At 43.4% G+C, this 18,993-nt stretch overlaps 2 protein-coding genes across 6 annotated transcripts in view; one reads left to right on the forward strand and one right to left on the reverse strand.

Moving 5' to 3' along the window:
• Positions 1-777: 777 nt before the first annotated feature.
• LOC306714001 (transmembrane protein 60-like) lies at positions 778-11,602 on the reverse strand. Of its 3 annotated transcripts, none has more exons than XM_079183895.1 (3): positions 2,766-2,842; positions 2,386-2,477; positions 778-2,156 (listed from the first exon to the last, which is right to left on the reverse strand). In XM_079183895.1, the coding sequence occupies exons 2-3, from the start codon at positions 2,467-2,469 to the stop codon at positions 1,839-1,841; spliced, it is 402 nt and encodes a 133-aa protein (XP_079040021.1). In that variant the 5' UTR covers positions 2,470-2,477; positions 2,766-2,842; the 3' UTR covers positions 778-1,838. The 3 variants fall into 3 exon arrangements, with proteins under 3 accessions (XP_079040021.1, XP_079040020.1, XP_079040019.1); XM_079183894.1 differs by having other exon boundaries at positions 2,693-2,774; XM_079183893.1 differs by lacking the exons at positions 2,386-2,477; positions 2,766-2,842 and adding an exon at positions 11,472-11,602.
• LOC306714000 (protein PHTF2) overlaps positions 3,280-18,993 on the forward strand; it is a 31,680-nt gene continuing 15,966 nt past the window's right edge. For all 3 annotated transcript variants that reach the window (XM_079183892.1, XM_079183890.1, XM_079183891.1), the window contains exons 1-3: positions 3,280-3,413; positions 6,650-6,691; positions 13,295-13,374. In XM_079183892.1, coding sequence (XP_079040018.1) covers positions 13,330-13,374 — 45 coding nt within the window. In that variant the 5' untranslated portion in view covers positions 3,280-3,413; positions 6,650-6,691; positions 13,295-13,329. The remainder of the gene's footprint in view (positions 3,414-6,649; positions 6,692-13,294; positions 13,375-18,993) is intronic.

Here is an 18,993-nt window from a genome sequence, read left to right on the forward strand (position 1 = left end):
CAGACTGTCATTGTACTAATTATACAGAAACAGTAGCCTACTCATCAACAGTGAAGCTGTGAAGTGAATGTGGGCTTAACTACATTTCCTACCGCTAAAACACTGAATACAGGAAGTATTAAGATCCCATACAAAAATATTAAAATATAAAATGTATAACTCCTGCAGTAAAATGCCTACTTAAGTAAAACGATAGTATTATCTGAAATGTACTAAAAGTAGAAAAATGTCTCCATTATAGAATAGCTTATTCAACTGTTAGTACTGATGTTTCGATGTGTACTTTAGGTAGCATTGTACTCGTTTGGAACTGGTTTTTACTCCTTTATATAAAGTTTATAATATTTTTTATTTAACTTTTTACTAATATTTGCTCCTTTTTAAAAATATTGGCTCATTTCACTTATTTGAGGCCAGTGACTTTACCTGTCAAATAAATGTAGTGTAGTAAAAAGTATTGTATTTAACTCTGAGATGTAGTGGAACTATAAAGAATCAAGTAAAGAACAAATACCTGAAGATTGTAACTATGAAAAAGTACCTGAGTAAATGTACTTGGTTACCTTCACTACTGCATAGTACTAGATTTTGCGGGACTAGTGCAGCAGGTTGAAGTTAACTTACATTAGCAGCTAGCATGCTAACCCCACAATACTTTGCTTTTTATAGTCGGTACCTAACTTGATCCTTCTGAGTATGGAAACACTTGAATGTGTATTTGCATGACCGTTTGAGACAAATACCCACAGTTCAATGTACACAAATCCATTTATCCATTTATATAAGACGTGCATAAATTATCAAACACTTTCAGACCTCAAATCACCTGCTCCTCATGTCAACACAGTGCAAATAATGTCTTTGAATTACTAATAAAAACAATGAAATGGCACAAAACAAATGTCACTCATGCACAGTGTCAGCCGTACCATAAAGTTGAAATATGGAACCATAATGACAACACTAGAAACTGCTGATAAAAGTATTGTGATGCACATTTAAACCCTAATAGTTAAACGTAATATACAGTAGGAACGTGGTCTTTATCGTCATACATGTCACGGTATGTTTCCTTGGGACCTTGGACCTTGGACCAACAGTAATAACAGCTCAGTGAATTTCATGGAGCACGTGATGATTTACAAAACAGACCTTGTACAGAGCAGGGAGGGCAGCCGGCGGAAAAATGCTTTTATGTCCTCAACAATTTCTTAAATTATACAATTGCAGCCAATCCAAGCCGTCGTCGCTTCAACACCTCTCAAGTTAATTTATAACTTGTGAAATAATATTTGGCCAACTCATCTCCACACAGTATCAGGAATGAAAAGAAGTTTGTGCTTCAATACAGCCACACAATACCTGAAGCATACGTAGCAAAATGTCAAAGAGTACCAAGAGTTGATAGTCAATGTTATGCAACTTAAATACAGGAAGTCACAACTAAACACCACTCAGTTCCTCCCTGAGTGGTGTTCTTTACGAGAGCAGGCGTGTATATATATATATATATATATACACATACACGCCTATATATATATATATATATATATATATATATACAGTTAAAATAAACACTAGAAAACATCAGAACAAAAAGCAAACATCAGACGAGCTTATTGTGTCTTCCAGTGTTGCATTCACAGTAGTCTTATACATTTACAGTTGATCCCCTTTTGGCCTTTCTTCGTAAATTCTTTGCCATTTTTTGTTTGTTATTTTGAACACGAATGGACAGACCGAGGTCTGAACACACTTGATTTGTATTTCTACACAAAGTCTCTTCTTCTTAAAATGAATACTGATGATTGCGTCGGTGTGCAACGATGCATCCTTTCCTAGGCCTCTCTCCTTTCAGGGAAGATGTTCATCCCCAGCTCCACCAGCGCCCCCAGTAACATGGTCCACAGTGGGATGCACACGAAAGTCAGCTTGACGTCGGCCAGCTTCTCCAGCTTGGCGCACAGCGTCAGGCAGAAGCCCAGCTTGAGCAGCATGGCCGTCAGGTACCAGGCACGCAGGCGCAGGTCCGGGGAGCCGTTGCGCGGGTCGTACCCGGGCTTGCAGCGGCCCGCCATCTTGATGGCGAGCATGAGGATGAGGATGCCATCGAATACCCAGACCGGGAGGAAGATGAGGAACCAGTTCCACTGCACCTGGAGAGAGGAAGGACAGGGGAGAAGATAGACATAAACAAGGGGATTATTTACCATTTGTATCAGTGTGGATGGGTCCATTTGATGCTTGGGTGAAAAGATGTGAATCCTGAGAGGATGGGGTTGAGTAAATGCACCAGTAAATGGCCAAACTGCTAAAGTATAGGGTGAACAAATAGGAGACTTACAAGGACACACTGACTGACATCAGGAGAGGAAAAACCTTTACCTTCCCGTCCAGTTTCAGTACCAGCATGATGAGGAAGACCAGGGTGAAGACCCAGGTCAACAAAACCCTCTGAGCCAGAGACATCTCACTGACTGGAGACACACAATTCAGACACTCATGACTGTGATTCCAGCAAGAAAACAGCAGCTTATCGCAATAAACACCTCCAGCCACATGCCACTAATACTATCTAGCATCAATTTTAAATCAATTACTTTCAATCATCGATAGTTAGCTTGTGTTATAATTAGCAGCTAGCTTTTATAGCTCGATAGCATGAAGCTAACCGGGACATCGTCTGTCTTACTTCAGCGTGTTTCTACATCGGTGGCCGTCATTTCCGTCTCCCTGTGCGGCACAACGTGACACCAAAAACTCACCGATTCTCGATAATTCACATGATTGTCAACAGACGTGTCCGTTAACGACAACAGACGGAGGGTCCGTTATCTGTGGCCACGCCTCCTGGAAGACAATTGGTGCTGGTTTTGTTACGTCACGTGTATTTAGCCCCCATCATGCTTAGGGTCTTACCGTAACATTTTTGTAAAAGCGCAAACTCGTTTTTCTTCCTGTAGTGTGTTTTAAAGTCCACTAGAGGTCGGTGAAGTTATATGTACCGCTCACGGTGGTTGTATGTGTATATGCGATTTACCGTGACACCACACAAAACAGCGGAATTAGGCTCTGATATTTATTTGCGTTTATGTGAATTTGTTCGTTAGAGTGTCACGTGAGCCCGCTTTCTGTCGTTTACACTTCATCGCTGACGTTTATCGGCTTACATTTTTTTTTCATGGCGCGTTTACATGGTGTTTTACGGGCCAGGGCTGAAGTTGTATTTTTTTTTTTTGCAGTGAGAGCCTGAAAAGGAAAAGCTAGTTCTTCAAACATCGGCGAGCAGACACCGAGCATCTCCTCCAGACACTGCACCAGGCTGGCTAGCTCCGTGCAGGGTTAAATCACGTTTATAAAGCGCAGTGCGGATCCGTGCAGGGTCGTTGGGAGCCGCCGTCTCAGCAAACGAGGTAAGACTGAGCGGCTGCATGTTGATTAGTGTTTAATGGGGCCAGCTGTGTGGGGCTCTTTGTGCCTGCCGGGTAGCTTTACGCTAGCTCGCTATATGTTGTTAGCGTGACCTGAGCTAGCGTCAGGAGGAGGGCAGTGTGTGTGTGTGTGTGTGAACTAAACAACGGAAAGTGTTTAAAAATACACCGTGAATGCATCCTAACGGTGGCTAGCTAAGCGATTAGCTGCCTTTGAACTGATTCATAGCTCCGCACAGGTCGTGATGTCCTATTTAGGAGTGAACGAGACACTGTAACGTTACTTCACAGCACAACATTACTGACTCAGCTACTTGACTTTAATTTACCATTATCTAGTCTCACCTAAATCCTACTATAGCTGCAACAAACCAGTATTCCCATTACAGGATTCCCCACGGTGAGGCACCTTCAATCTAAAAGCTGTTTTATAATTTAAAAGAAAACAATCTTAACACAGATAATCTGGAACACACACACACACACACCAGATGCTATCTATGTAATGACTGCTGTTTTGTTTATGCTGTCATCTCCCTACTTCATTGGTCACAAGGTGAGATGCGTAAAAACCAATATATTTGGATACCTCAGAGACTGGGAGATCTTAAAAGCTTGCATTACTACTAAAAACATTACCTTCAAAATCAATCAATTATTAAAATAATGGGTTTTATGTCAGTCGACTAATGGTTTAAGGATATTTCAGGTCTAAATTGTACTCTATTGTGTGTGTATATCTCTTTTTTTCCTCTACTTATCTTGTGTCCCTGAGGTAGCAGTGAGGCGGAAACAGTCTCAGGCGGTCATGCTCACAGTTTGGCAGGTCACTTGATTATCCAACATGATTTGCCAGCCCAGCCCGTCTGTTCTCCTGTCCGACTAACTCTGTCATCGCTCATCCACATTTTCCATTGCGATCATAATTTCACCCCTAAATAAACCGGTCCTCACTACTCCGGCTGCGCTCTGTGTACAAATTCATAATGTCAACGTGCAGTAGAGCCAGGACAGACAAATATATATAAAGCTTTAAATTCCAATCAACCTGGAGTTTGTACACAAGATATGTTCGTACAGGCGGAAAGAGCAGAAAACCCAGATCCCACTGTATTAGATTAGTAAATCATGTTCCTAAACCAATGACACAAGCAGAAACTAACCGTCTGCAGTACGGTCTGCTGTCGCAGTTGTTGGGACGAGACTGTGGCTTGGGCTGTAGCCAATCATCTATTAATACCTTCGTGTCACCTGCATACGGTCAAGTATGCAAATCAGACGCGTGTGCCAGCGTTGTGTAATCACAAGATTTCAAGAAGTACTTAACAATCTCTAAAAATCAAACACTGCTTTGGAACAATGAAGCAAAGTTCTTATTTGATTTAAGCTGTTTTTTGAATCCATTCTTTTTTTCTTGGGCTACTTGGTGCTGCGTTTCTTCAGAGAAACGTACAACACGCGTGATCAGAGATGGTTTTCGGTCGGGTATGTAACACGCCACGAGGTGCCACTTATGTTGTATAGTTCAGTGGGAAACAGCAGGAAGCCGCACACAGGTAGTGTGTTTGTGACTTGTCGATAGACGAAATCGCCGTTGCTGCTGCTTATAGTGTGTGGACAAGACCGGCATTATGTTGCATCCAGCGGGTTCCTTTACAGACCTGGAATTCCCTAACGTGCACCTGCACACACACACTTGTGGATGGGACTACATAGCCTTTGAGACATTGATTGATTGACAGCCCAGCACTTGTCAGTCAACACAGCTGTGCAGCAGTTCTGCAGTGCTCTGTGTGTGTGTGTGTGTGTGTGTGTGTGTTGTTCTAGCATCCATAGAGCCAGACTACAGTCTATTGCCTGACCAGCGTGTTCCTTTGTATGTCTTTGTTCTCCCAGTCTGTCTCTCTTTTACTTATTCTCTCTCTTTCTGCCTGTCTCGTTGAGGATGCTGTGTTCATTGTGCAGCTTCAATCTGCCTGCAGAGCTGGTTGCATCACCCGCTGCACTGTGGTTGCATCACAACACGGACCGCCATATCGTCTTGTGTTGTTACAGCTGCAGAATGGCCTGCAGCACAGCGATATACTTCATAGAAATATATAGCCGTTTCGGTGTGGCGCGCGCGCACGCGGGCAGAAAGGTCAAGTGGCTTTGCAGTCGACCGGAGAAGTGCCCCGTTAAGAGCTCAGCGGTGCTGCAGTGGATGTGACGGGTTGAGTTAATGATAACTGGGAGAGCGCTGCGTTCGGATGAGCCATTGCTGCTCAGGTTTAAGTCTATGAGAGATGGGATGTGGGAATCTGTAGCAGCTGGTTTGACTCTGGACTTGTTAGCTGTAGAAATGCTTCAATGTGGTTTGCTGACGATCATGTGGACGGATGACCTTCGTCACACAGAAGACATGCTGACATGTCACGGTGGTGCAGTGGTTAGCACCGTCTCCTCGCAGCAGAGTTAAAAAAAAAATACCCAAATCAGCCACGGTTTTCTAAAGACACTGGTGCTCGGAAACACAACCGCTTTCGTCCGTGGGGCAAAAATGAAAGTTCCTCGTTGTAGCTTTAAGGAGATGTACAGTGCACTGCGACTATGAGTTACCCTCCCCGTTAGTCTGTCATCATCAGGAAATGTGAAGGATAATTGGTGACGACAAAGACGACATGTTGGTGATGATGATGATGATGATAGTGATGACGCCGGTTGTTTTTCTCACTATCCACAAGAGCTACATTGTTAGAAAAGGTCGACTGTTGGGATTCTTTGCTGCCTGATGTTATTCATTAATGTTTCTGAGAATTCATACTGTGTCTAGAGGCAACGTGTGTGTGTGTGTGTGTGTGTGTGTGTGTCTGTGCGCGTGTTGCTCAGCAAGAGACAAGCTGTTCTGAAGCTTCACTGTGCAACCTCGGCAAAGTCCAATTACACACACACACACACACACACACACACACACACACACACACACACACACACACACACACACACACACACACACACACACACACACACACACACACACACACACACACTGGAACCCCCTTTTCAAACAGGATTAAGTTGTAGTTATTGACCAAATGAAGCGTCTGTCTCTCCTGAATGTTTTCGTCTGTGTGCGACACATGCAGTCATTGCTTTGAATCTCAAACGTGATCTTTCCCAGACCACAGAGTCTTGACCGTCTCTCTCTCTCTCTGTCTCCATATTTTCCAAACGTCCAGCTCCTGTCCTGATTTGGCTGTGAGGACGCGGCCTGACACGAGGTGAGTCCAGTCTTTGTGTGTGTGTGTGTGAGAGACACACGGTGTGTGTTTACTTGTTTGTAGCCCCCCCCCCCCCATAATATTCATTAAATTCCACAGTCAGTTTTTGTGTTGCTGAGAGGGTGTCCGCTGCCTACACACACACACACAGTAGTTCATGAGTACTGTTTATTATGTCTGCGTGAGAAAGATTGATTGAAAAATGGGAGAATGTGGAAAAGGCCATACTTCCCCTCTGAGGGAGCGTGAGAGTCGTGGCTTTTTTTCTTGTTATGCCTGTATTGATATGACTCAGTGTTTCCAGAAATTCATTGTATTCTATTCTACTGTCCCAAATTTGACAAAACCTCCAAATGATAGATAGATAGATAGAAACATGACTTAATTATTATATACATAAGATGATGATTGGGCTAAAAATCTTTAACTGGGATGTTTTCCCTGAAGAGAAAAGGCTGTTTGTGATTTTAGGTGAGATTAAAGACTGAAGTTCATGTCATGCTTTACTGCTCATTACAGGTTATCTCGTATGAATAGACTTTATTGGAATTGCCAGTGAACAGAATCATTTGGCCGGGTCTGTGTTTATGTTCAGTGGTGAGCACAATCAGGTCAATTGATCCGTACAGTGTTCATTAGCAGCAGCTTCTGACTGCGCTGACAGCCTGATTACAATGTGTAGCATGAGTTACACTGTGTGTGTGTGTGTGTGTGTGTGTGTGTGTGTGTGTGTGTGTGTGTGTGTGTGTGTGTGTGTGTGTGTGTGTGTGTGTGTGTGTGTGTGTGTGTGTGTGTGTGTGTGTGTGTGTGTGCGCGCTGTTGCTATATGATCATCAAGCCCTGTATAGGTCAAGTGTAGTGTCAGTTGAGATTGTCAGGGATTCCACCTACAAGATGGAAAACCTGATTCCCCCCCACCACCCCTCTGCTTCACACACACACACACACTCAGAACAACTCCGACCCTTCACCGTCGATTGAGCAGCGTCACAAACACTCACTTACTTAAACACACACACACACACACACATGCCCTCCCCCCTCCGCCCAACTCAGAGATGTAACCTGCACCCATCATGAAATATGGAGCACCCAGAGAGAGAGAGAGAGCAGCTTGTGTTACACATCACGAGTTACCAGACTCAAGGAGGAGGTCTCCTCTTGTCCTCTCATGTTTTCATCAGACGTCCCAGAGAAACACTACACTGATAGAAAAGCAGCAGCAGAAGAAGAAGTCTTCTCTATTCTGACGTTCTGTGTAAAAAGTGCTGCTCTGTCATTGGTCGGTGTGAAACAGCGTTCCTCTGATAGAGATCAGCGCCCGAGGACCTTCCTGCAGTATTTGCTTCATGCTCAGTTTCCATCTAAACTGCCACGTTTTTTTTTTTTTTAAGGCTAAATTTAGCCGCTTCCATGGATGAACCCACAGTGATGATTTTCTGTTAGATGTATGAGGTCGCCCACCCGTTCACTGAGAGTGGAGGCTGTCAGCAGACAGTGAGAGCCCCCCTGCTTCCATACAGAGAGCACATGAAGCCTGTCACGTGAGCCTTCTCACCACCCTAAATCTAAGACCCAACGAGACTCCTGTCAAAAGTTTACCCAGCTTCTTAAAACCTCCGATGACGAAGGAGCGTATACAGTTGCACATCACAAGGTTTAGGAAGCGTACCGACCTTAACGTGGCACGTTTTTTTTTTTTTTTTTAAAGCACATCTTCTTTCTTCTCTAAACTCAAATTATATTAAATATTTAATAAGAGCTACGTTCTAGTCGGAGCTTCACAAATGAGGTGTTTTTAACAACTTGGAACCGAGAGCAAAATGTAACCGGTTACGGGAAACCAATCCGAGTCATTTGCAATAATGTGAGACATTAAGAATTGAAAGAGAGCGAGCGAGAGTGTGTGTGTGTGTGTGTGTGTGTGTGTGTGTGTGTGTGTGTGTGTGTGTGTGTGTGTGAGAGTGAAAGAGAGAAGAGAGAAGCTGTGAGGTGTCGGATTAAGAAGTCTGGCACGGGTGGCAGCTTACGTAACCAATTATCTTAAATGAAATGAGGAGGGAAAAAAAACCATGGCATGACTTCCACATACGCACCTACTTTCCATTAGACACACACACTCGCCCCGCCCTCCCTCTCGACACCCATTTAGTGTAGTGATTTTGTGCATGTTTGTGTGGCTGGAAAATACCAATAGAATCAACGTTTTAGATTCTTTTAAAACTGAAAAAGAAGAATATTATTTTGTTTATTTGCTTCATTTCTTTCATATATGATAATAAACTGAATATCTTTTGGTTTGTTGGTCGAACACAACGCGGAATGTCAAGAACTTCGGGGAATTTGAAGGCACCACCGTCGGCCTTTTATAGATTCCTTTTTATAGTCGTCGGAGGTTCATTTAGCCCGTCAGCGAGGTGATGTTTAAACGGAGGCCAGGCGGCTCGTATCTCATTCAAATGCTGAAAACAGTGATTTATCTAATCTAATGAACGCAGAACAGAAGAGTCTGCAAACTGCTGCCAGTTTGTCCCCACGGTCTCCTCAGTTAGTGTCTGCTCTCTAAAACCACGTCGTCCTCTCTTTGAACACTGGGCTGAGTGTCTGATGCTCCCAACAAATCATCTAGCTTCAGGAAATAACGTGCTTTTTTTTTTATTTACCAAAAGAGAGTTTCCAGTGTGAGGGAGCTCAGCTTCACAACAACATTTTTATATTGAATTCAACTATAAACACACTATAATATAATATGCAAGGTCCATCTGTTGGAGGTCTTCTACGTCTCTTTTCTTTTCGACAGTCACAAAACACCACCTTCATTCATACAGAGGCTGATATGACTAATTACACTCTGCTATTTCCTGCTCACACAAAGGCATGCATGTCCACTGACCACGAACACACACACACACACACACAGTCACAAAAAGAGTCCTCATATAAACTGTGGCCTTCATAATACACAGTCTTAGTTGACCTTTCTCTGTAAATGGGTCAGTTCAGACAGACTATTGGTCGGACAGACTTGGCAGCCTGATGGCTGCAGACCGTGTGTGTGTGTGTGTGTGTGTGTGTGTGTGTGCTCGCTGAATTCTTTGAGAGCTTTGTAACGGTCGTGCGTTTGTGAAGCTTTCTTGTTGACGCAAATTTGCCGTGAGCAGAGTAATCAGTGCGAAAGTGAGCTGGGGAGGAATTCATTAAAAAACGAGCACATTTAAAACCGTTTTAAAATCTATGGTTTGGGGTCAGAAATGTAGCCTCAAATCTAGGAGGTTCACAAGAAAACTCCTCCTATAACAGCTGTGTGTGCGTCTGTTGTCTCGGCTCCGTTCCCTAAATACTCTTTAGCAAACCAGAGTGTATTTTGGGAACACTGTGAATGTGCGGTTTTGGAAAAATAGTGTGTTGGAAAAAGAACTCACCGAGCCTATTTCCTCCTGAGGTTTTCCAGCATAAATAATACCCCGGCACATCACTGCTAATCCTGTGTATGAAGTCACATTAGGCAATAGTGTGTGCGTGTGTTTTTGTCTGATAATGTGTGTGTATTAGTGTCGGCATCCCACAGAGCTACGATGAGAGGACTTTGAGGCTTTGAGCGGGGAGGATCTGCCTGTTTTCTTTCTTATCGCGTCTCTGCGTGGTGAGGATTTGAAGTCTTAAAGCTGTCTGAGAGTCTTACAGAGTTAAAAACAGAAAACATTGCTGTTTGTGGTCCAACTCTCCAATAATGACGGGGTGTGGCTCTTATTGGTTTGTCTGTCTGGATGAATGTCTGTCTTCTCTCTGGTCATGCTTACGATTGTTGTTTTGAGGTTGCGCAATCTCGCATCTCCTCAAAGCGGCAGTCGTTGCTCTGCAGTATTTAGACACCGACGCATTTATTTCATGTGGATTCATCAGCGACGTTAGTTTGATCTCAAAACATTTTATATTATGTGCAGAAATCCCAGAAGAGTGAAATGCTTAACTGTAGTTTTTCATGCTCCAAATCACCTCTTTTTGTTATTTCATTTTCCCTCTAAAATGATGTATTTACATTACATGAGCAGACCAAGTAATTCTGAAAGCAGTAGTCGATTTAATGGATAAGTTAATCAGCTTTGTCCTGTTCCAGATCCCCAGCTTTTTTTTTTTCTGTCTCTTGTGTTTATGTGAACAAAGGAAGGACAGGAAACATGTCTTGCTTCCTCACCCTCCATACGGGGTTTGGTCTTTACGTGCATCCTCCAACTTCCTCCCTTTTTCTTGGTCTGTCCATTTTCCCTTTCTTTCACCGCCTCTATCGCCTCTATCGCCGCCTCTCCAAACGTTTTAACATGAAGGCCTTTATTGACACTGTCAACCCATTACACTTGTGTAACCACAGCACATAAAAAGGACAAACCAGCATAGTGCTTTCCCTCTCTTTTTAAAATCTCCTTCCCCTGTTAAGTTGAAGAAAATATGCTTTACGAGTAAAAGCTAAATATGTGAAGAATAGAGTGGTTCAGCAGTGAAAGATAGGGGAAGGAGGGATGATCGTAATCGTAGACGACGAGCCAGATACTCTCTTCCTGTTGCTAAAAATGTCTCTGGCCTTCTTGGGCAAAAGTGCACGCACACACGCACACACACACACACACACACAGACACACAGAGGAAGAAATGCACCCACGACTCTGCAGCCTTATGAGCAGCGTGCGTGCAGCATTTAGCGATATAGGAACAGGGATTTTTAGAGTTTTGTGCGACGATCAGCTGGTGCTGTACCGTCTGTGGGTGTGTTTAGTTCATTTACCGGCAGACTTCTGTGCGCGACGTTAAAGCGGTTCACACTTGGCTCACAGCTGACATTTTCCGCTCTCCTTCCTGCTTCTGAGCTTCTCATTCTCACATTCTTGACACGCCGACAGTGACACACTTGCAGTAATCTTCTTTTTGTTTGTGGCGGCGACGTATAAACACTTAAAAGTGTTGCGGTTTGGTTGTTGGCAGATAAGCTGCGGAGCTGACTTAACGGTCCAGCAGTGTGACCGTCACACACACGTTTCCTTTCAAAGTAAACTGCAGCACAGGCTGCAGATGGCCACGCAATCAACTCATCGATGGCTCTCTTTTGAAAGATAGAGTAGCAGCACATCTAAGCACAGAGATATTAGGAAGGAAAAGGGTGACTCATAATTCACTGGAGACGCCAAACGTGAAGGCTTGACTACCCGGCGAGTCTCCACATGCATAGCAGGACGTCTTTACTCTTTAAGGTTCGAACTCTGAGTGCAAAGCTCGACGAATAAGAGAAAAGAAAATGTCAAAATGTGTTGGGTTATTTCCTGATAACCGACGAAGCCAAAGGGGGAAAACCGGTAAGCTGCTGCTGTCCTTAGACCTCCATCCATCTCACTCACCGCAGCAGGACAACACTTTGCACTTATATATAACAAAGAGAGGCAGAGACGAGAGGGAAGGAGAGTGGCTATAACCTCAAAGCCTCCATGTTTTACAGCTTCTCTGACTAACCAAATGTTTGGCTCCTCGTCTTCCACCTCCACCCGCGTGTGAGAGGTTTCTAATTGTAACGTTTGAGCCCGTACAAGCAGTGGGAGTTTGCTGTTGTCAAATATAACATTACCTCAATGAGTCCTATTCGGTTGTTCTCTGTGTCGAATGCAATTTGAAGCTCAGGTTTTTCTTAAAGTGGATCCAGTTAAAACTCTGTCTGCTCTGGTTCCTTTTTTCTTCTTCTTTTCTAACCACAACAAACGAGCTCCCATCACCAGAGGATCCTGTTTCTACGACGTCTTACTGTAATCGCACTCGGACTGTAACAGTGACGCGCTGTAGGCCTAATGTACACTCTGGACGCCGTCGTGGATAAACGCTGGCCGATCAACTGATCTGAATACAACATGAGGCTTCATTTTCGTTCCTCGTATATTTTGTTGTATTTTATTCATCACATCATTTTGTGATTTCATCTATTTTCTATTTTGGAGAAAGCGCCTAATGTGCTAATTCTCCATAAAACCGCAATCTATTCCTAAAATAGTAACGATCCGCGTCGACGAAACAAACTAACGAGATGAAACGTGTTAATAAGTGAGCTGCTAGGTGGAATCTATTACCAATGGACCGAGCTCGACTAGCTGTTTGCTACTCTATGCTAAGCTAACCCGGTGCTGGCTTGGTGCTGCATACAGGCACTCACGTGTGTGTGTGTGTGTGTGTGTGTGTGTGTGTGTGTGTGTGTGTGTGTGTGTGTGTGTGTGTGTGTGTGTGTGTGTGTGTGTGTGTGTGTGTGTGTGTGTGTGTGTGTGTGTGTGTGTGTGTGTGTGTGTGTGTGTGTGTGTGTGTGTGTGTGTGTGTGTGTGTGTGTGTGTGTGTGTGTGACAATTTGAGAGAGACAATGTGATTCCGTGGAAACAACCAAGTTGGCTAATAGACTTTAGTTTTTGTTTCTGTAAGGTGTGTGTGTGTGGGGGGGTTGTCATCATCTCCTCCCTCCCTCCTTCAGCAGTTGGACACACCTTCCTACCAGGTATATAGACCTCAGTCCTCTCGCTCTCCTCATTACTCACACTGCTCTCTCTCTCTCTCTCTCTCTCTCCCGCTGTGTGTTTCCAGTCTAAGATGCCCTAGTCGGGGAGAAGGGAATGTAAATGGCTTCCAAAGTAAAAGATGCTGTGGTGTGGTACCAGAAAAAGGTAAGACGCTGTACTTTCTTTTTTTGCATTGGCATGCTGGCTTGTTGTTTGTTTTGTTTTTTTGCCTGCCACAAACCAAGAAAACAACATTTAAATATCTGTGTCAGTTGTCTTTTTGCAACGTATGTTCTGTTTAGTATTTGACGTCACTGCGTCCAGGCTTTGGTCACCAGGGAGCCACAGTGGACGGTCCGGTTTGATTCCAAGTTTAAAAAGCTGTTGAAAAATCCTTCATCTGTCAATGTTGTCTTTGCATAAATAAAGTAAACTTTCAGCTGCGTCACAGTTGTCTTCAGCTGAGTTTGCTCAGTTGTCATGACCTAAATATGGAACTGAGGTCATAAAAATCTGCCTCCAGTCCTGTTTAAATCATTGGGTCAGATAATATTACTTAAGTTTTTTTTAAAACCCCAAATGGACGCAATGTGATATTTGCAGAGTGTGTTGTCACTATTTTAGACGGGTTAAATGTTTAACTTAATGTAATATTAAAAGTACAAGACAATAACCTTGTGCTCGACTAAGAACAAATAAAAGCTACATATTTAATGTTAAGTCTAAGTTTGTACACTCAAATACTTTTTTTATTCAGTTTCTGCAGTCTGTTATTGCACACTAGAGCCTTATAATATGTATAAGCCGGTACGTTACATTAACGCACAACATAAACCACAATTTTTACTGAGAGGGAAATTTCACTGTTGAAAAATAAGAAACCGTGGCTGAAACGTTTGTTCATTTGTCTTAACACAAATGTCGTTGTATTTTCGCGTGCAGACTCTTTCTGACGCAGTGTTTTGGCAGCGACCTCCTCGGCGCTGTCGGCAGCGGCGGAGTCGGGGCCGCTCGGCACAGTGTGAAACCGGGCCGGTGTTGTGTGTCTTCTTGTTCCATGGTCTCAGATATCAGATCCTCTGCAGGACTCCAGCGCTGCTCCCCCTGCAGCTCTCGGCTTACACACCCCGTCTGTCCGTCACGAACCTGTCTGTCCGTCCGGCACGACCCCGTCTGTCTCTTCTCGGGCCTTTTCTGCTCGTCTGTTGTTGTTGTTGTTCCTCCGCGACCTCTGTCTCTGCTTTCTTTTTTTCTTTTTGTCCTATCGTCACAACCTGTCACTCTGATCTTTTCACTTGCACCTGGCAGACGTGGACGTCAACATGAGCTTTCGCTGGAATCAGATCGCTCTGAAGATGACTCATATGAGAAGTTACAGCCTCTAATTAAAGGTCTAAACTCTTAAACACTGCTGTCTGCTCGAGACAAACGACCATTGTCAATTGAAAATAGCAGGTTTTCTCAGCTTTGCGTCTTTATTATGGTTCTTAAAGAAGTCCTATATTTAATTGCAGGTAACAATAAAAAGGTCTCAAGTCTTTAATTAGGCCGTTTCAGCTCTGCAGATCCAAGATCTAAAACAGAAAATCAATGTTTTCTCTTAATTGTTTTAGATAAGGCTTGATTGTGTGTATTGTGTGTGTGTGTGTGCGTCTAGCTGAGCTTGTTTGTGCAGAGACACACCAGTAACAACAACCGCTGAGTAATGAGCAGATGACACCCGTCTGGCTGTCCTCAGGGCATCTTTCAGCTTCCTGAATGTAAAGTTGGCTAGAAAACACTTTCTCTGCTGGACGTCATAACCGGGGCGTTCTCATCTGTGCTGTTTGAGGCACCGGGACGGAATGATTTCGCTCTAAAACGCTGCCGGTAGACGAGCCTCGACGGGTAGAGGCGGGTCCATTGCAGCTCTAAAAAATTCCATCAAGTTCATGCCCAACACGAGAGAGAGAGCGAGAGAGCAGGAGGTATTCTGGTTTAGCATATTGAAACTAGAGCTATGGTCGAAAAGTCTCAACCAAACGGGGCAGGTTTGTCAACAACGAGCTGTGATAGGACCTGAAATAGGACCTGAAGTCCCGCTGAGCTGAAGATGTTGCAGAGATCCTCTTCTCTCCCGCCTACGCGCTCTTATGACTCAGTGTATTCCTGCAGACCGGCTGCATATAGACTCTGTGTTATGTTTTATTCCCACCACCGTACCATGCAGTCTAGATCTGTTACAGCACCAGACAGACATACTTTTCTTTTTCTTTTTTTTTAAATGTCTGACACACTTACTAATGGTCTAGTGTTGCCAGCTTCCTGTGTGCATGTCGGTGATATATTTGAGCTTGAAACGCTGCACTTAAATACATCAGCTTATAGTTTATTCCTGTGGGGGCTTTAAGGCCTTTTTTTAGGACATAAGCACCTTTAATTCATATCCTTGGTATATGGGCGAGATCTGTGGACGTTAAGTCTCGCTGTGAAGAGTCTATAGATAGATAGATAGAGGACATGACTGTATTTAGAGAGACAACACGTGATCTATCAAGTAGCTTCCTGTGTTATTTATATACTTTTATTATACCAAAAGATGTCTTTCTTTCACCTCAAAACATGTCTGTTAATCTGGATAATGCACCCACAGTTATTGGCTGAGGTTGACTCATTCATTTGCTCTAATCTTCCAGTTATTATTAGTAATATTGGACCTGAAACAATTAGTAGATGAGCAGAAAATGAATTGGCAACTGTTTCGATAATCCAATTTCAATTGTTTCAATCACTTTTGAAGCAACAAAAAGAACAGAAATTGGCTCGTTCCACCTTCCTGTATACGTCTTTATTCTATTGTTACTGTTTCCAGCCTCTCTATTGAGAGGATTTGGCGGCTTTCTTTGTCTTTTTGTGATAATAAACTGAATATATTTGGGTTTTGGACTGATAGTCAAACAAAAGACAATCGTCACCTTGGGTCCTCTGAAATAAGGACTGTAAAAAATGTTGACTTTGACTTTGAAATCTTGAAGGATTGACTCATCAAAAAAGACAAATGGACGGATAATGAAAGTTTCAGGATTTTGAAATGTAACATTTGATTTATTTTTCCTTTCTTTCTAAAATAAGAGTATCCTTGTTCACACACCAGCTCACCACACCTCAACTGACGCATGCACACAGGTGACTCTGAGCAGCTGAGGGGTTTTCCATCACAACCTGGTCCACAGTGGAGAGTACCACGGTTTCCAACATTGAATGACTTTATCTATACATGCAGCAGACACACACAGAGGATTCATTAGGAGTCGTGTTTCTGATCCGTCTGATGAAAGGAAGTCAAACATTCAACACCAGCCTCTGAGGGAAGTATCTGGCGATTTAGCGTCTAGATGCTCCTCTGTGCTCACCAGCTGCTGACTTTGTCTGTCGGCCAATTGGTGCAAAAAAAACCCCGCCACCTGCTGTGACTGTGAGCAGAGCTGGGTGAGGATTCTCTATTGGTTTGTCACTACGAGTTACACCTTTTTTTTTTTATGACACCTTTGATCCAGTGTGTCTTTAAAATATAGTTTTAAGAGCAGCTTTAGAGTTAACACTCTGCACAGATGTGTGTGTGTGTGTTTTTAAAAGGCAACATGCTCCACTAGTATCTGATAATCCAGCTTGTGGTTAACAGGAAGCCACGCGTTTGAACCCCAGCTAATCTACAACATCATAGAGCAGTTGAATGGAAATAATTGTCACTGATACACAATTGTGAACGCGTGATAACGTGTTAATCTTGTGATTATCTACTGGAGACGCGCTTCAAAACAAACCTCTTCAAACCAGCATAGCTGTGTGAGAGAGACACCCTCCATTGCAGAGGCAGTTGTTATATAACTCTGTTGCTTCGCCGACATAATCCCTCTCTCCCTCTCTCTCCCTCGCTCTCTCCCCCCCCGATCGTTCCTCCATCCGTCGTCATGGTGACCCCAGCACTGCCGCAGCGGCACACTTGTCCTCGTCGCCTTCCCTTCTGGTTCCCTCTCGCTCTCTCTCTCTGCACTTGATTTACTTGTCAAACTGTAACAGAAACTGTCATTTTTAATGTTTTGTTGCGTAATAACCAGATTATTTTGAGAGGTGGTGATCGGGTATATGTGTGTGTGTGTGTAGGATAAGAGGATAAGAGGATCTCCAGTGTTAATTCAGATCTCAGTTACGGCATCACGCCGTGATGTAACGAGGGATTTGTACTTGTCTGAAAATGACTCCTCTTTCCATAGCTGCCCTCCTCCTTTTTATATTCTCCCTCTCTGCTTCTTCATCTTCCTGCTGCGTAGTCTGCTCATGTTTGCCCTCTGGCTGTCCTCCGCATACACTCCAGTGTGCGTATTTTTTAATAGGTTGAATGATGTGGAAAATTAGCCCGCTCAAATGACACACACAATCAGTCAGACGGACGTCAGATTTAATGCTCTCCGGTGCCGAGAATATCCCATTTGTTCACAACGGGTGGAGCCTCAGGACCCACGTTTGTCAATAAATCCGCCATATTGTCAGATTTTTTAAATTGCAAGTTATTTTGCTGAACGAACGGAACGTATTGCGGCACTAAAAGAAGTACATTTGGGGGCATAGATCATAGATCAGCTGTTCCTGTTGCAGAAATAGTACTTCTATTAAGACTGAGAGCTTTAATTTGTAGTGTTGTAGATGATATGATAACTTAAGAGTCAATTTTAGAAGAAGTGTTGAATCAAAGGCCTGATATATAAATAAAGATCAACTTTAAATAGTTGTTTTGATTCCATCATCATGTCCAATATGCAGCTGCTTTGCTAACGAAGGAGGAAGAGGAGAAGTGTTACTTTTTCTAATTGTTACAGGTTGGTCGGGGTTTCATGTTGGACCAAACGGTCTCACCACAGTGTCCATGAAGCCCAGCTGTCATGGACACTGGAGATGTTTCAGAAGCTCCAACGCTCACAGTTGGCTTCCAAGTTTATGTCTAAAAGTTGTGAGATTTTGTCAAGTTCTGCTGTCGAGCTCTAGAGTGAACTTTTACATCTTAAAAGCTATTAAATAGTCCTTATTTAACCGTTAATGTTTTGGTTTTCTCAGACAAAATGAGTTGAATAGTTTCTGTGGGACGTTGGCAGCAATCGGATGACATTTCCTTCCGTCTTGTAAAGCAGTAATTGTCCACGTGACCTGCGGAGCGGCGGTGAAAGAAATGAAAGGAAAGCATTGAAAGCCGCTCTTTTAAAATAGAAGCTGTGCAGGACAACCCGTCTCGAGATCAGGGTCAGACACGAGCACAACGTGACGCACATCTGCTGCTGCTGCTGGTTAACACGGTGATATCACAAGTCATCGGGGCTATTTCAGTAAAGGCACAAACGCTTATTATAGAGAGAGAGAGAAAGATATAAAGAGATTTATAAAAGAAGCCTTTTAACCGACATTATGAACACTTTGTCTTCTCTCCACCTTTATTCTGTCTTCATGTTCTTCTTTGACCTCCCTGTTCCTCTTCTTCTCTTTCTATCCATTTTTAATGACGTCTCATTAAACATGCAGACTTTCCACTGGCCAACTCGCGTGCTGACCCAGACTCGATGCCTTAGAGACACACACACACACACACACACACACACACACACACACACACACACACACACACACACACACACACACACACACACACACACACACACACACACACACACACACACACACACACACACACACACTCTTACATGAATACACTGATCTGCTGAGGTCAGATCCTCAACTGATCCTCTTAAGTCTGTG

This window comes from Pholis gunnellus (genome assembly GCF_910591455.1).
Source record: "Pholis gunnellus genome assembly, chromosome: 22".
Lineage (NCBI taxonomy): Eukaryota > Metazoa > Chordata > Actinopteri > Perciformes > Pholidae > Pholis > Pholis gunnellus.

Bases quoted from the DNA above. Each gene is read 5' to 3' on its own strand.
- LOC306714001 (XM_079183893.1), bottom strand. From the start codon at position 11,561: ATGAGAAGCTCAGAAGCAGGAAGGAGAGCGGAAAATGTCAGCTGTGAG. The intron at 2,157-11,471 runs GTAAATGAACTA...TCCTCTCTCCAG, and splicing joins TCGCGCACAGAAGTCTGCCG to GTGCAGTGGAACTGGTTCCT.